The sequence below is a fragment of the Crocodylus siamensis genome, chromosome 1, assembly GCF_052110815.1.
Source record: "Crocodylus siamensis isolate JL-2025a chromosome 1, ASM5211081v1, whole genome shotgun sequence".
Taxonomy (NCBI): Eukaryota; Metazoa; Chordata; order Crocodylia; family Crocodylidae; genus Crocodylus; species Crocodylus siamensis.
This window is the reverse complement of record NC_143395.1, coordinates 31,961,483-31,979,909: the sequence shown is the minus strand read 5'-3', so window position 1 is coordinate 31,979,909 and position 18,427 is coordinate 31,961,483. Positions and strand designations below refer to the sequence as shown.

Sequence of the window (18,427 nt, the reverse complement as noted above, 5' to 3'; positions counted from 1 at the left end):
TTAAATTCATCCTCCCTGCACCCCACTTCTTCTCCCGAACTGTGGCAGGGAAAGCAGCATAGTAGAGGGCAAAAGGGCCAGACCCTCTTACCCCCCTGCCCCTTGCCCTCCTTGCCTGTCCTCCATTCCTTGCACCGCCCCCTCCCCACACACTGCTAGTCCCCTTTGCAGTGCCTGCCCCCTCTACCCTGTGCTCCCCCTGCAGCTTACTTTTTTTTGCAGTGGCTCTAGATCCAGGGCAGTCAGCAGTAGCAGCCAGGCAGAAGTAGCTCCAGGATGAGGGACCAGAGTCAGAGCTGAAGAGAAGCAGCCTGGGGTGGGAGGAGCATAGGGGCGGAGAGGGGTGTAGGGAGAAGGGGCAGCAGGAAAAAAAGGCCATATGGTCTCCTTCATGGTCTCTATAAGCCACACAATATGGATCTTCCCCTTTCAGCCCCTCGCCCCCCATTGTGCTGTTTCCCCTGTGAGCCTCCCACCCCGACTCTGGTCTCCCCCAGACTCCCTCCACTGAGACCTCTCTCCCTTGGACCAGTACTCAAAATGAGGCTTTTTTATCTGCTTTGTTGACAGGGGAAAACCCTTCTTGGATCTGAGTAAATATGGCAGCTCTTCAGTTTGGTAGTCAAATTTTAGCATAAATTACTAATGGTAAAAATCTGTTCCCCCTCCAGCTTAAGCTAAGTGTATTATCTTTCCACAGCTTTTTAGTACTGATGAAGACAGAAAATCTTAGAGTTTAGATCTCTCTCTCTGTCTGACCAAAATGTGCTAGTAATAAATGTAAAACAAAAACTAGTCAACATTCAAACTCTGAACTGTGATCATTACCTTGCCAGGCTGGCATTATCCCTCCCTAAGCAAGCGAGTGCTGCCAGCCTCTGGCACAAACCCAGTAGAAGCACTGGGTGCCTACTGTCGCCACTCTGATCGGGTCGGTTAGCTTCCACAGATGACAGCTCACAGCCCTGACAACAAACTAAACCTCCTCCTTTTGCAAAATCCACAGGGACTGTGATGGTACAGACACTGCTTGTTTTCCCCAAGGGACAGATCTCTGAGGAAGAGCTCCTTATCCAAAATCGTATCCTCCTGTGGTGGCAAGGGAAAACAAAGAAATCAAGTCCAGTGAATTTATTCTGATTTAATTATTTTGCAAACACACAAACTAAGCACATCTATCAGTGCACCAAAAGCCATAAATCACAGTAATCTCTGATGGGAAACTCCAAATCAATGTGGCCCTGTCTGATTCAGAAAAGGCAGCAGGCGTTTGACAGCCTTGAGAAGCAGCCTCATGTGAGCTGATTGGAATCTTTAGCAGTATTAATCTTAATAACCTCAGGTAGCTTCCTCCTTGCACCCCATCTCTCCTTGCAGGCAGCAGCAGAGGGAGCAGCATAACAATTATTCCCTTGTTCTCTCCAGCTGACTCAGTTTTCTTATGGAAGTGCGAGCGTGTGTGCACAGATATGTCCGTCAGGGAACATTTAGCTCCCTCTCCCTTTGAATTCATGGTGATGGCCAGTCCAAAAATCCACAGACTTTAAACTCTGAACTAAGCCCGGAGGTTTCAGACTCAGAAGCAGAAACCATGTTGCCTTAATGCAGCAGTACGAAGACTTAAAAACAGAATCACAGCATTCTACTCTGTCAGACAATACATGACCCTGGGCCAAAACAGAAAATTGTAGTCGACTCTGAAAGTTTCCCTAAGCCACAGGAAGTAATTCAAACCATCCTAACACTGAAAAATAGGAGGAGATTAGAACAGAGATCTGAAACGCACCCTGCTAGCAAACTGAATCCAAATTGTTGTCATTCAGGGCTCTGACAGTATGGTCAGGACAGCTGTTGAGAGGTTCTCTGTATTTGTTTTGCAAAGGATTAAACCGATCTTATGAAGATAAAGCTTTCATTTGTACTTTTGCAAACAACCTATTCATAGAATGACAGAAAAATGGGGCTGGAAGGACCCTCAAGAAAACATTGAATTCAAACCCCTGCTCAAGGCAGGATCATCCCTTTCTAAACCATTCCACACAAGTGCTTGTCTAACACAGGGCTCAGCAACATACGGCTTGCAGGCCAAACTCAGGTGCATTGGGGGCTTTGGTGACTCAGCAGGGGGCTCCGCCTATGTTGTAGTATGCCAATGCCATGGAGCAGTGAAAAGTAGCAGCAGCAGGCATAAAAAGGGGATGCTGGGTCCTAGTATCAGTCCACACTGGACCCAAGCATGGTAATTCAGGGCCACCAGAATGTTGCTAACATCTGGTCTAACCTGCTCTTAAGCAGGAACCTTCCAAGAAAGATTTCACAACATCTCTAGGTAATCTGTTCCAATGCTTAACAACTTCGTTTCCATTTTATTCAGATTAAACAATTTTAATTAAAAAAGTGGATCATTACAAGGATCAATGGCTCCATCTACCTACTGTTTCTTAAAAAGGCTGGTTGCATGCTCTTCAAACATCAAGTCATACTATTCTGTAGCTTTGGGCTTGAACAGCATCACTACTATGCTCCTGGATGAAAATCCAATGAGACCCTGAAGTACTGCAGTAGGATGTATAGTATGGTAGTATAATCTTTTTTCTGGGAGCAATATTAAATTTATTTTAGTCAAAAACATACATGCATATACGTGTATATTTGGGAACTAGTAGAAAATAGTGCAACATAATGAGATTTCATATGGAGCAAGTGTTTTGGAGAATAAGCCTTCATTAGTGCAAGTACTGCAAGTTGAACTGAAAATAGATTGCATGTAATGTCAAATTCCAGACATTCATTATCAACATTATTTCCTGTGTAAGTTTGAAGATGGCTCATTACTTTTCTAACATCAGCTTTGTCTTATTCGTTATTTATCAGAGATAATCTAAGAGAAAGTAGATGATTGTTTTTCTCTTCCCACACACTTAAACAGATTGTACTTCTACTACAATAGTGCAATATGTTCCACCTTTCTAGATTGGAAATGAAAAAAGAAAGCTGAATTGTACTTACTTGTTCTAATTATAACCATCACTAATACACATATCACAATGCAGTGTCCATACTTTATTGCACGCATGCGGTATCTTCTTTCCAATGTATTTGTTTATATGAAAATCCCAAGAGTAAAATTAAACAAAATGTCTACCAGTCTTTGCAATCTCAAATTTAAACCATCCTTTCCTCTCAGATCACTGTACTGCTGATCCTTCTAGTTTTGACGAGCAATACCATGTTTGCTATTTTCCAGTCTTCTGGTACCCCCCAGTTCCCTGTGAATTTTCAGAAATTGGCTGTGGCTTAGGAAATTTGTCAGCCAAGTCTTTTAATATCATAGGACACTTCTCATCCAGGCTTGCAGACTAGGATGCGAGGTCTAGATTTTCTAAGTTTTCTGTTCCCCATTTTAGTTCCCTCTTTAAAAGCTTTTCCATACTTCCTGTTGCCAAATCGTGGACTCAGGGCAAAGTCTGAGTACATTGCCAGCTCACACAGCTATCATGCATCTCCATGTGGTGGTTGCTGGTGGATAGTTATAGATCTATTAATCTCCCCCTCCCCAAAGCAATCTTCTGTGTTGGGGCACTGCAAAACCATGTTCTGCAATGTCAATAGAGGTTATAGAAGGGGTCAGGATTGATAAAATATCTTACGATATCTTAAAATATCTTAGGAGTCCTTCCTTTTTCAGGCAAGCAGGGCAGGGACAGGATTATATCTCAGGATTGATTCCTGAATCAACTGCATCTAATGTTTTGAGTTAATCTTGCTCAGACGTTTCTAAGTTATATATCACCATGGTGCCTAAGCAGACTCATGTAGACACTAAAATTTAAAGCTAAAAGAGATTTCATTACATCAACAATTCTCTATGCACTCCAAATTTATCAGGACATCTTTACATAAGGAAATTTCCATGAACAATTTTAAAGGTTTTTAGTATATCATTGTTCTCTTCGTATTTACAGTCCATAACCATTTCTAACCTTCTCCCACCCTCCATCTTTCCTTTAACTTCATTTACTGTCATTTTTCTCTCTTTGCTATTTGTTTTTTAAGTTGATCTTTCCATGATCTTGTCTTTTCCAATTCACTTTTCATTCCATATTTGTCAGTCTCCCTTTTACTTTTTCTTCTCCTTTGTCTTTTTCTTGTTCTCCAAATCTCCTTTGTGTCATTTTCTTCTCACTTCGCTAGTCCTTCACTGACTGAAATGGCAGGTGGAATGAGCAGGAGCAATGTGCAAATTGATTTGGAGAGTATCCATGACTTAGCTTGGCAGTTCCCTTTATAAGCAGACCAGTCATGGATTCTCTTTAAATCGATTTATGCGCACATCTCCCACTCCATCCACCTGCCCTTCCACACTGGTTCAGGGAAGAAGCACTGCAGCAGATTTTTGTAACGTTTAGAAATGCATCCACATCCACACTACAGATCCTGTAATAAAGCACCATGTACTGCAGCCCCCTCCCGCAAAGGGAGCAAGAGTTTAGAAATAGTTGATACATAAAAGTTGTTAGCATGGTTACTCTTGATGAACTCAGATAATGGCTTCCTGCTGCTAATGAGATTTTGGCTGAGGTCAGGCTGTGGCCTTGGTCTGCCCAGCACAGCTGCTCATCCTGGCCTGCCACTCTTCAGCTGACTATTCAGGCTTGGGTGGCTGCTGGAAACCTTCATCAGGGCCTAGACATTTGCCTACTCCCTCCCACTGGAGCAGCTGGTCAGGGTCAGCTGACCTTTCACTTCCTTCCATGTAAACCCCTGCATAGGAACAGGAAAGTGTCCGGGTGACAGGGCTCCACCTGGACATAGACAGCTTTGCTATGCCTTCCAGCTTGCATCTCTGCCTACTCTTGATATCCTTGCTTTTGGACTTCGCTTCTTGACTCCATGTTCTGCCTAATTATGACAACGTATTACCTTCTACAGAATTTCAAACTTTATTTAGTCATTGATTTAAACTATTTTTGTTTTCCATTTTACTAAAATTTTTTTCCCCCCAGTATTTTAGTAATTTGGAGTACTTGCCTCATAGTGCCTTAATATGATTTAGACTCGAAGGTAGGAAGGGTTGGACTACACTTCCAAGATATAAACATCAATATACTAGGAGATGCTCTAAATTATGAGATTTAAAAATTCAAAGACAAAAATCCAAATACAAACCCATAAACTTCAAGCTGTCAGCACCTGAAATGAGGTTGCTAAACTCTACAGCAATCCTAAAAAGATTGTCCTTTCCCAATTTTATCATTGATCTCAATCCACTCTATATTTCTTCTCTTTTTCACATTCCTCTGCAAAATGGGACAATTTAAAAATCTGTGCTAGAGGTAAGGAGAATAGGACTAGCACAAATAACAAATGCACCAATGCCATTCACATCTTATTTTTCGTTTGTACTACAGGTGACACAATTCATTAATTTTATGAGCACGAGTATCGGTCAAGCCAAGTTTAGTAGGAACAACAGTGGCAAAGTCTACCTCAACAATGAAAGGGCTTTTTAAAAATTTTGAATTTAGCATAATTTTTAGTTGAGATCAACCCAAATACAATTTTGAACCTGTAAATATCTAGTATATGTTCCCACTGATTCAATGGGCTTTTCTTAATGCTTATTACAAAACGAACCTGTGAATATCTTAATCTTTACTCATATTCATCATGAGTACCTTCCTGCCCTTTTCAAACATTTTAATAATTTTGCCATGCTTACAGTGGTTGAAAGTTTGGGGACCAAGACCCAAAACTGGCTAAGAAGAGTTTAATTCTCTTCTTTTAGCATCAACAATTTAGCATTTTTCAGGAATATTCAAGCTCACTTTAAAACTTGAACACTTTAGTCATCAAAGAAAGAACAAAACATGAAGTGCTTTAAAAATATATATTTTTATCTGTGTACTTACTGTCAGCTCTAAAAACTGATAGTTTCAAGCATCATGTTACAAATGCCCAGTGCTCTGGGATCAGTCACACAATGTTCTGGATGAGCTGGACAGTTGATCTTTATACTTTTCGCCTTATACTTAAACAGATATTATTTGCCTTCATAGCCTTAGTGCCAATAAAGGGAAAATAGTGGGGGTTTTGTTAAACAAAATAAGCAATTTTCACAAATATAGGGATTTGCTAAGACTTTTATCTCTGACTGAGATATAAGATTTTTCTAAAATCCCTTAAAACGCAACCTACAGCCCAACTGTAGGGTGCTTGAGATAAATGTGTAATGGGTGCATGTAGTTGGATATGACAGCTTGAAAGGATGAAAAAAGTTATTTCTCTTCTCATCTTTTACAGATCTTTCCATTCCTACCTCCTCCCCAGGGAGCACTTCCCCTCCTACAATTCACACTTCCATTCTTCTTAAAAGTAACATTAAAAAGAAAGAAACAAATATATCTTGAAGGTTCCTACAAATGATTTTTGTGGGGTGTTTTTTAATGTTAACATTCACTTCTCTTTTTGAAAGCCATTTTATGTTATTGTGAGCTCTGAATATATAGCTGGGATTCAGTTTTAACCACGGCAATAAACACTATTTCTATTTGACCTTCTGCTCCCTGCCATCCACTGCAATTCACCTCTTTAGGCTTAAAGTTAAACAACATGATTGTTTACAGAAAAACTAGAACTATACCAGATGAAAAGGAAATTTTAAAAACTTAATAAGGCCAGACTCTCAGCATAGGTGAGCTGACAGGACTTGACGGCATGCAGGTACATCAGAAGAACAGGTTACACAGACACTTGGTTGGGATGGTTTAATCAGGGATGCTCCTGCCTTAAGCAGGGGGCAGGACTGGATCACCTCATGAAATCCCTTTTAGTCCCACTTCCCTATGATTAGTTCAAGTCAGGATCTGGTCCATATTTTCTTATATATTGCTGTGACTAAGATTTAAAGAGTACTAGTATAAATTAACAATATACTGCAATTTCAGCAACCAATTTGGTAGCTAAATTGCTTACAAATGTAAATATACTTAAAAGATTGGTTTAAATAATTAAGTAATTACTTTCTACTCCTGGTTTTTTGATACCCAGAAAATTGAAACTCTTTTGCTTTTTAGAAAGACATTTTGTTAAAGCCAGATTTACAAAATTTGGTAGCATATGCTGTTTTAGTCTGACAGTTTGAAACATCCAAGATATGAAACTTGGAAAAAAAAAATCAGTACTTCTGAAGGTGGCATTGACTATGGAACAGATATAACTATCAGACAAAAAAACAACAGCGTGGCTAGCTACAATTTATTCATTCCTGTAGGTTCTTTTGCATACATTTTTAAGAACCCAAGAATCAGTATCTACTTATAGCCTCTTTGGTATATACAGTCAGTCACATTTCACTGTGGGTTTCACATTGCAAACCCACAGCAGCAGCAGCATACACATACATCCAAATGTGATTTGCTATGTATTTCAATCCAGCTACTGGGTAAGGACAAGCAAAGGTTAGTAGTAGGCTGCCCTTCAACAGCAACACCAGCAGTCACTATAGCAACAGCAGGAATAATACAAGAAGGTTGGTATTGATCTTTCCATCCCTCATTACCAGCATTCTTCCATTTAGCCTTACCCTATGCTATATATTGTGCAATTGGCTACCATCACCAAAGCTGTTTCCTACATCCCTGAGGTACAGAAGTTAGCCAGAAACAAAAGCACCTGGAGGCAGAGAGGGGCATAAAAAACCTCTAAGTTCTGGTTTAAGTACCTATATACAGCAGGCAGCCAAGTGAACAGTATAACAGCTATTTGAGGGGGTCAATAGGTATAGTCTTACTTTACGTGCTCACCATCTAGATTTCAAATTTCTTACGCACTCAGACAGATGTTCCCATGAAGCAATCTTCAATATCTGTAACAGGCCAATAATCGTGCTACCTCCTCCTGGTGCCAAAATATGTCATGGGGATTTGGCAAAAGCCTGTTACATCATGTATACATACAGGGGATTAACACCAAGACAAATACAACTGACAAGAGTTGTAGCCATGGAAGACTTTCAAGTTAACAATGGCAATAGTTGCTATGACTCTCAGTACAAAAAAACAAGACAATCAGCTTACACGCATATACTGTGATGTTTTACAGAAGAAAATACATCATATATCTAGATAAAAAGCAAAATCATCACTCATAACATGCAACACAAAAATATTATATAACAGTGTATTTAATTAACAAGTTACAGTGTGGTACGCTGTTCACATTTCTATTGGATTCAGCTACAAAATATTTTTCATAGGGCTTTTTGTACTAGCAAGCTGAATGAAAAGAAAGTAATAGATTGTAGCTGTCTGCTTGACTTCACCCTCAGCCTTAGCATCTCTGGTAGGATACATAGAGAAGGAAGAAGAATGGTTTAAAATGGAATGAATTCAGAAAGCTTTTTAGACCTCTCCCAGCTATATTTATGATCGTTAAAGTATCAGCCAGAATAGTTAACAGAATGTGGTCCAAGCTAAGAATAGAAGGCTGCTTATGTAAAAAAAAAGAAGAAAGTTTAAACATTAACATTCTTATAAATAAACAGACCCCTTTGGCCTTATGCACTGATTCTTCAGTCCAGTTATGTGGGTTGAAGAGAAACTCCACTGAAATCAGGTGTAAGATTGAAATAAAGTAATGGTATAGAAAGCTCCATGCATCAAAAACAGTATATTTTAATAACAATCAACTGTTAACAATTTCCTTATTAAACTTACTATATTTTAAAAAAAACAAACAGTACCACAACTTGAGGAAAATATATCATCACTGTTCCAAACATTAAAAAAAATATTTTTAAATGTTCACTTTCAAACAAAGAGTACTAAACTCCTAAAACTGAACAATCAACAACCGTCAAACCTTTTGAAAGGAATGCCAAATTAATCATTAATGATAATCCACACAAATTATAACAATATATGATATTTAAGTGCTCTGGGTACTCTGTTAATAACAAGTCTCCCATCATAACTTAAAGAGGCAAACAGCCATGGGTCGGCTGAGGACCATTCCACCGCATATACACTGTCTTCATGTTCTTCGTAAGTAGCTATTATGCTGTCTTGAAGGGGCTCTTTAGTCCTAGAATAAAATAAATAAATAAAAAGAGCAATGACTGCACCTAATGTATAATACTGTATGTCATGAATAAGGATATACAGTCCCTGACTGACTGGACAAGAGTTCACTAGTGGGTTCCATGGAAACACCATTCTACACATGACATCCACTAATCTATAGGCTTCAGACAATATAGGATGGGTAAGTTATTATTACAATAGCCATTTTAGGGCTGTTATTCACAATTCAAGGCTAAAATGTCAGGTAGTCAAGACACTGCTGAATCTCATGGAAGCAATACCATGTTGCCTACTGTAAGGATCTTTTAAAAAGCGTTATAAGTTTCAGGGCATGATCTCAAAACAACTGACTACTGTATTTACTCAAATATAAAATGACCCCCCATAATTAGTTTCTATAGATGGAAAATTTCTAAATTTGTTACAATTTTCCAGGTACAAAATCTAATTACTGGAGGTTTGCCTTGAATTTTAGATATTTAAGACTGGTGAAGAAACAGGAATAATTGGAAATTGGGAAAGAAAGGCACAGCTAGGTGTGGGAGTGAAGATCAATGTTGAAATGTACTGAATGTAGTAGCTCACTATGACTTGAAAAAGTCGGTGCTAAGCGGGACTGAGCACAATGGACGCTACCATATATTTTATTCAGATGGGCTGCACTAACCTAGCCTTGTGTTAGGTTCCCATCAGTATGTTTGCCCAATATGGGGCATGTATTTTATAGTCATGCTCAGTTTTGGCTGCATCTAATCAATTTCATTGTTGGTTTCAATTGCAGTGCCCATGCTGCTTTTGGCAGTGGTTAAATTATAGACAATGTACTTAATGAGGCTTCCTTATATGTGAATATAAAATGAGGAGCTTTTTTCCCCCAGGTGGATTGGGGGAAAAAACCTGGTCTTGTATTTTAATAAATACGGTATTTCCTACCCTATCTCCCACAGAATAAAACATGGTGGTCAGACATTTCCCTTCCCTTCTGTTAACTGAATTTTGACTGTTATTAGGTTAACTTTATGACTGAATGCATAACATAACCAACTGAATGATACACTCAAGTGGGCTAGAGCAAAATCAGTCCTGGTGCTAGAGCCCTTCCTCAGGCAGAATCCCCAAGTTTGCTGTAGGACTGGGTTCATGATCTCCAGAGAGGGGCAAGGAAGAGAAAGGGAAGGGTTCCTGTTGTGCCATTTTAGCTCTTTCCACTTTTTCTGAACAATTAATGAAAGTACTTTAATATTAGCTTCAACAGAAAATCTTTCTTGTCTTTTTGCATTCTGTATGGCTGCATAACCACAGTGATGGAAATCTGAGTGTTAAGAGACGGATGAGATTTTTCACATTACAAATTTTTAAAACAAGGTGTGGATGTTCTCCAGAAGTGCACAGGATTACTTCTACGCTACCAGCTGAGTGCACTCCATTCTTCCATACCCTTTTCCAAGCAGATACTGCTTCAGTACATTTATTCTGTACTTAAGTGATGAGAGAGTTTTCAGGGGATGATCTTAGATTTCGCCTTTACCCAGAGAAGATCACTTTTGCCCAACAGGAACTACTCAGCCTTTCAGAAGCATCCTCGTCTCCCAGAAACAGATTTATATTACAGCTGCCATCCTCCTAACAGAAAGCTATAACAAAGAACCTTGTGAATGCCACTCGATCACTTAACAGATACTGCTGTTATAGAAATTAAGTGTTGCTGTTCACAACAAAGAACATTTCAACAGTCTTTGCCCTTTCCCACTATTTTCTTTGAGTTGAAAAGCTTGCAACTGTACAAGCACAATGGATTAAAAACACACAGTATATTGAATTTGCATGGCTTGACGGGTTTCATGTAGTATTATTGCTGGTCCACCTAGCCAGCCCAACCAGCTGTGAATTTAACATCATAATTAAAATTAAATTGAATTTAATGAATAAACCAAAAGCACTGTAATTCTGCAGTGCACCTTGTGATGTTTAGTTTCAAGGACCATCACGACTTACTTACATCATTAGGACAACTAGCAAAAATGTCACAGCAGAGAAAATATAAAGGGTCTGGTTAACTGTGAAAAGCAAGTATATTCTGCAGACATCCTGAAAATGCACTTTGAAATGCTTTACCTAACAGCACACATCTACTAAGCACACAATGCCCATTTTATCTCCTGCATAGTGTATTTCTGACTTCCTGTTAACTGACACGTGCGGTTAAGTGAAAGTTGGTCATGTCCCCAGACAGCAATGTGCTTCACGCAATGCTCACCCACTTATCCAAAACTCCATTATTCTGAAGGTTTCAGATGTCTCTTTAGATAAGCAGGGGAGTAATGTGTGGTACACATTGCTGTCAGGGGACACGACCGACTTTCAGTTAACCAGGAGTTTCAAGTTAGCAAGAGGTTGGATAAATAGGGATGGATAAACTACTAGTTTACACTATTTTCTGTGTGAGAAGTTACTCTGGCATATCAATTCAAACAACATATTTTATCTAATTTAATTAACTAAGTCATGAGGGAATGAATGTTCAAGAAAGAAACCTTGAACTAGCACATAAACTACTGTTTGTATTTCAGGTCAACTCTGCTATTTTTAACCCGCATTTCTAGTTATCAGTCTCTCTTGAATTCCCCTTTGGGGATTAAGGTCATCTTTTAACATTCCAAAAGGAAAAGATACTAATACAAAGAATTCCTAGAATGATGCAAGTTTGGGTTAATCCATTCTTACAGACTTCCTTCAAAATAATGCCCTAGTCCCAGAACATGTGTATTAAGTTGCTGAAGAAGGTCTTTAATCCAGGAATCTCTTACAGAAAGGACTAGAGTCTCTATCAATGCTTGGACAAAAAGTGAATACAGGATGCAATATATTGCAGGAACAATACAGAAACTCTGGTAGATACTTACTTCCACCCTTGAAGACGTACATCCTGTTCTGATGGAAAAAAAAGAAATATCCCCTATATTGTGCCCAATGAGAATATACTATCATAGTCAAGGCAGGAATGTGGTCCAATATATCTGAAATATAAAGTCAGTGGGGCAGCCAAAGGAATAGAAAACAGAAGAAAAAAACTTTGCTTTCCAAAGAAGAATTCTATTGGAGACAGATTACTTTATCCATTGTTAAGAGTCATCCAAACATGTCTACTGGGTCTCCTAGACCTGGTATTATTTTGGTACCCAAGAATCCTGGAGGATATGCTACTTGATACTATATAAAGCTTGGATACTTAGAGACCTACAGTTTTATACTTCACCTGCCAATTTGCCTATGCTGGTGAAACTGGAAATTCATTTTATCCAGAATATCAAAAGGCTGAGAACCCTATTATATAATCCTTGATTCACCCAGTGAGACTTACACTGGGTTGGCTGCACATAAAACATTTACTTTATTAAAGGAAACAGGTGCTTTCATAGACACACAAAAGAATGAAGCAACCATCACAAAGCAGCAACAAAAAACAAACTCAAGGAAAACCCATAAGATTTCACGGGCAAATCAGAGTTTAAGAGTTTATTGAATCCATCTCTAAAGAGTGTTTAACAATACTTATATCTTTGATTATTTGTTGCAAAATTATTATTCCTTAAAATAACAATATGTGGTATCATTCCTGAGCCAGCAGCTTCTTATTCCTTAAGAGCAAAGTTTTCTCTACTTGTTTTGTTCAAAATGTTTTGAAAATTAAAAGGAAAATAAACTACATGGCTTAACTAGTGCAAAGACTGTTATCAATAACATAGTGGTTATTTGGTGAAGTGTTTGGCAAAACTATATTTGGGAAATGTACTTGGTAAACACACAAGCCATTACTTCTTCTGTGTAAAAAATCTTCTGCAAAGAAGTTCCCTGAGTATTAATTTTTCATACATCATTTTAAGGCCTTCATCTGGGAAATCATAACTATAATCTATCCATCCAAATTATTGTCCTGCATACAACACCATAATATGAACCTCTTACCTCAACAAGTACTTGCAGTAGTAAGAAATGTGTAAGGCTACTTTATATAGGTATCTATATCCTATGTAGGTTGGAGATGTCAGATAGAAAGCAGGGACTGATTTCTGTTTTCTTTTTGTAATCCTGTTTGTACAGGACAACATCTAGCAGTTCTCCCAAAAAGAAGAGGAGTTTTCATTTTACTAGGTAACTATTAGGTAAACTGTGTAATAGTCTTGTGAGAGAAGCCTCTCTAGCTTTAGCTAATTGTTTTCATGCAGAATGCTGTTATTTCCAATTACTGCTCATGCTAACAATCACTTAGGTTTGCAGTGATTTTGATTCTTTATCGTCATCACAAAGTTCTATAAAATAAAAAAGTAAAAAGCTAACAGCAATCACTAAGTCTTTGTTGCACTCAATGTTCAATACTGTTCAACCTAAAAATTAGTTAGAAATACACCTGACCCAGTAGAGCAGCAAAACTATACAGTAAGATGCCCAAAACATGGCCTGAGGGCCATATGAACCTCAAAGAGTTCTAAAATGTGCCCCACAGATAGTCTCCCCATGACTGTAGGGTAGAACTGAGCAACTGCAGGTTTTTGTTGCTGATGAAATCAACCAGGACAAGTGACTGATGCCTCCTGAATCGGGGGGGGGGGGGGGGGGCACCCACAGAAGTCACTGCCGGTGGATGCTCTGTCAGAGGGGGCATCAGCCCTACTGACAGCATCAGTGTCAGATGTCAGGAGGGGAGGGCACCAACCCCGTCAGTGGGGGCACATGCACCCCCTACCAGTCACCTATGAATCAGGACACTATTTTTATTTCCCTACTAAGAAAGGCAAAAGTCCGACAAACTTTCAGAGCTATGTATATTATCTGATTTGTAAAATGCATACATATTTATAAGTGAAAACAGGGACCAGTTACTCGTTAGCTTCCAACATGACCATCAATTTTAGCAGCCTCAGAAACGTGGCCTATTGGCTGAATAATTTTCCAAGCACACCTTATTTTTAAAATTGGTTGTATAGGAAAGAATCCTGCATCTTAACCTACAGCTACTAAGGGCATGCTGATCCCTAGCTGGTTGATCCAGTCTGTGTTTTGCTATGGCACACCAACAGCCTCTGGCCACTCCACAGCAAGTTGCTCTAGCCTGTGTAGACTGTTCTCACCCACTGCAGCCTCTGCTCACTGACACTGGAGCAGCAGAGAAGAACAATGGCCCACAGTGCCAGTCATGTTGCAAGCTTAGGCACACATGAGTAAGAGGTTGCCAGTCCTTGACCTTAGCCATGTACAAAGTGCAAAGTTAATCATTTCCCTCCCCTCAGCACACCATCCATTTCCCCCCACCAAATAAAATATTTAACACAGAAACCCAAAAATCTGCCCATCTTTAAAGCACACGGAACCTATATGTTTACATTACAGATTTCCACTGGTGATTTAAGATATGGTACCTTACCTATCACCTGATGCGGGAGGAGATGCTAACCAGAAGTAGTTGCTCATTCCTTAAAGCAGAAAATACTAGAAGAATTGGAAATCACTGCTTTGCTCACCATTTCAATATGGTCTTGGCCAGATATTCTTCCACGAAGATTCAAACTCACCTGGGACTCTGGGCTGGATCTAGACCACAGGACTCCTCATGGGCCAGATCTAGCTTGGGGCAGCAGTGGGCCAGATGGCAATGGAAGAGTCAAGTGCTGTGTTGCACAACCCTCACTTTCCCCACCTACTGACAAGGGCTAAGTCCATTGGAGCTAATGGGCACCAAATTACATAGCAGGCTATTCCCTGCAGCTTTCAGAAGTCCAGCAGGATGGATGGAGCAGCTCCACTGGCCTAAGTGGAGCTCCACTGGCCTAAGTCACAGAGCCTATGTTTGATATGCTTGACATAAGTCACATTAATTTCTGCATAATGCTACCCTGAAATTCTAGATTTCTCTTGCTGAGACGCACATTCCAAATCTTTCCTAAAAGTCATCATGATTAAGTCTTTATTACCTGTATGAAAATATCCTTAGAAGCATGCCTAATCACAATTGTTTGGTGGGCCTGTTGGTTTAATCATATATATTCAATACTAATGTTCTTGAAGTAGATGCAAAGACTAAGGCCCCTGGCAGATGTTATATATATTATGCAATTAACACATTAATCACAAAATAAATTGCAATATGCAACACATACAAGTGATTTGATCATGCAATAGAAATGGCTAATTAGGTACATTAATGGCTAACCAGCCTCAAAGAACTTACTTGTTATATGTGGAACATCTTTGTGGCTCATTTGTAAAATGCTTTAATTTGAACATGTGGCATATTACACATCCAGTGATAGGGCTCCCCCACATCCCCTAGCATCCCAAGGTGTACTATTTTCTTTCTTCACTCTGACCCCCTACTTCCCCCGCCTCCCAGCTCTCACCCAGGTCCCAGAGCAGCTTCCTGGACTCTCAAATAACCCATAGCCACAGGCAGAGGGAAGGGGGCAAACTGAGATGGTGCTATGTTTACAGCCATGACTGCTACCCTGAGACCTGACCAGACCACCACCCTACTTCTGTACAAAGTGAATGCACCTCACCCCACCACAGCACCAGACTGTGCTGTGGTGGGGTCGGGGGGAGGCATTTTCCCACATTACAATCCATTCCATCTCTATCTCCAGCCTTAACCAGAGCACTAACTCCACCCAGATCCCTAGGTTGATTTTAACCTATGAAATTGAAATAGGTAAGGGAAAAAAAGACTAGATAGCAAGTAGAATATTAGCAAAGGGAATGGCAGTTAGGGAAATTCATCCATTTTTACAGCTAATTATTTTTATTGAATGCAAACACTTCAGGATGACAACTGCTAGTGTCCTCCCCATTCCCTCCCAATAATAAATAAAGCTGCCCTTTAGCCAATGGAGTCAGCCAGCCTCATAATCAAAAGGCCCTTATCATCAGTGTCTTTATGCCAGCCAGAGCTGCCAACTTCCCATTAACATACAGACATAAAAAATGCCTGTCCTCAAGTCCATAAAAAAATTAGCTATCTGAAAAAAACCTAAGCAACCATGAGCTTAATTGGAGCTCTGTCATCAGAAAGTGGCTGGATACAAGGTGACAAAGCACAGACAGAGCAGTGTCATCAGGTGTCTGGGAGGAAGGGAAGTGCCCTGCAGGGAGCTCTGTCAGTGCTTTGTAACCCACAAAAGCCTCTGTAGGCTCCCCCCACAGCCACATGCTGCTGCTCCTGCATCCCATCACATGTCTACAACACCACTTGCCTCATAGGTATGCAAAGCTGCACAGCCCCAGGCAGGATGCAGAGAGGCAACAGGTAGGGGTCCATGTCAGGATGGGTAGAGCAGAGCCAGCAAGGATAAAGCTAGGAAATGGGCTGGGAGGGATCAGCACAGTGCACGGTGTGGTCATGGTATCATGGAATGGCATGAAAGAGACACCCCTGGGGTGGGAGCAGCATAGAGTAAAAACATTTGCTGCTGTCAGGCAGGGTTACCAACCCAAGAAAATTGTTTTTAATTATTGATAATCTGCAGTAATCTTTTTTATTTTTTATTTTACCCAACTTTTTAAAACTATAGGTGGTGCTAAATCCCTAAATTTGAGCCCAGCCCTTGTAAACGGCTATCTAGGACCTGGCAAAAGGGCTATATTAATATTTTGTAAAACATGTGTCAGTAAAAAAAAAACATGGCTGTCAGTAAAAATTTTAAAGGATGTCAGTAACAAAATTTTGGGGGGGCTGGCAACTCTGACACCAGCTCCTCTAAAGTTAATATTACTTAGTATTTCACTGTAAACCCCATTACCCAAGGGAGGCATGCTGGTGGAGAGAGATCAGGCAGAGGGAACAGCAACTTGGCTTCTGTCCTTGCCATCTGCCCTTGCACTTTGGAAATATCAGGGGCCCATTCTACCTTTTCCAGAGGCCTGCAACAATACAAAAGGAAATAGGATTGGTGCAGGAGAGAATTGAGTGTCTCAACCCCCTACTAAAGATCCAGCCCCAAATAAAGAAAAGGGACAGACACACCATGGGGGGAACTGATGTTCTTATAGAAGAGAGATACCAAAAAAAGGAGCTTTCATCAGTCCCTGGTCAGTCTTAGCCACCACCACTCCTGGATCACACCTCTCTCCCCCCGTCCCCCCAGAAGCAACCCTCCAGCGCCCCCCAGCAGCCAAGCAGGAAGCACAGGCTCCTGTGTCAGTGTTTCAGATAGCTGCCCCATACAAATGAAGTCACATACATTACACCACATTTTAATCCCATGATAAAATTTCTCAACCAACCTTGTGCAATTCAAACAATCTCTTCCAAGAACCTAAATGCTAGAAAGTCATCTGCAGGCCTGTGTTTGCATGTAGGGTTTGACTATAGGATCAAACAGATACTCTCTCAACTTTTGTGCTGATGGCATTTTTAAATGCATCTTGGCATCCTCAAGTTTTACCTATACAGGTTTGTCTTGCTTTATGCTGTACATGCATTCCTGGAAAATGGCACGTAGCTTGAATTCGCATAAAGGGAACCCACTTTACAATGTAATAAATAAGGATATGTTCCAAGACCCCCAGACCCATTTCTACCGCTTTTACAAGACAATTTTGGTACTCACCAACAGCACAGTACACACAACCACAGGGCACTATCATAACGGGGATGGAAACTACAGAAACAAATGTCACAGACAATAAACAAGGAGCACAGATCTACACAGGAGACTATATTTTGGTGCATGTCACTCCCACAGTGCACCACACAAAGCAGCTGACTGTGGGCTTCCACCACACAAACTGCATAAGAGTGAATTGGCCTCATATATAACAAATTTGTGGTATAAAAAGGGCCATCGCATAAGAACAAGTTTGCCCATAAAGAACCTGCATAAAGCAAGGGAAGCCTTTAGTTATCTTGTGGTTCAGAATTCCCAGCGGATTATTAAGAAGAAAGATGGGAAAATATAAAATGTTATCAAAGTTTGCTCTCTCCAAAAACTCCTTTTCAGTACCTTTTAACAAACAAAATCTCCATTTTATTGGTGCACAATTGAAACATGCATGCAAACATGAATGATAATCATCTTGAAACTCTTCAAGATGAACGCTTCAGGGAGATTCATTCTAAAATAAGTCTATATTTCATGACACCAGAATTGCCCTTTTTACTCTAATAAAAGATGACCCTGATTATAAGATGACCCATCCCCCCATAATTAGATTCTATATTGTGAAGGGGTCAAAGACCCGGGGGGCCGGGGCAAGGCGGAAGGCGGTGGAGTCCAGCCTAGCTTCCGGGTGCGGACCCGGAAGTGGGCTCGGAAGCCTTCCCCTTCCGGGAACCTGGGCAGATCTGGGTCGGG

General features: G+C 40.2%; 1 protein-coding gene across 4 annotated transcripts in view; it reads right to left on the bottom strand.

Moving 5' to 3' along the window:
- Nucleotides 1-475: 475 nt before the first annotated feature.
- EIPR1 (EARP complex and GARP complex interacting protein 1) overlaps nucleotides 476-18,427 on the bottom strand; it is a 192,254-nt gene continuing 174,302 nt past the window's right edge. The window contains exon 9 of one of the 4 annotated variants that reach the window (XM_090032739.1): nucleotides 476-1,089. In XM_090032739.1, the coding sequence (XP_089888865.1) occupies nucleotides 825-1,089 (265 nt within the window). In that variant the 3' untranslated portion in view covers nucleotides 476-824. The other 3 variants (XM_090032748.1, XM_090032759.1, XM_090032769.1) reach the window with 3 other exon arrangements.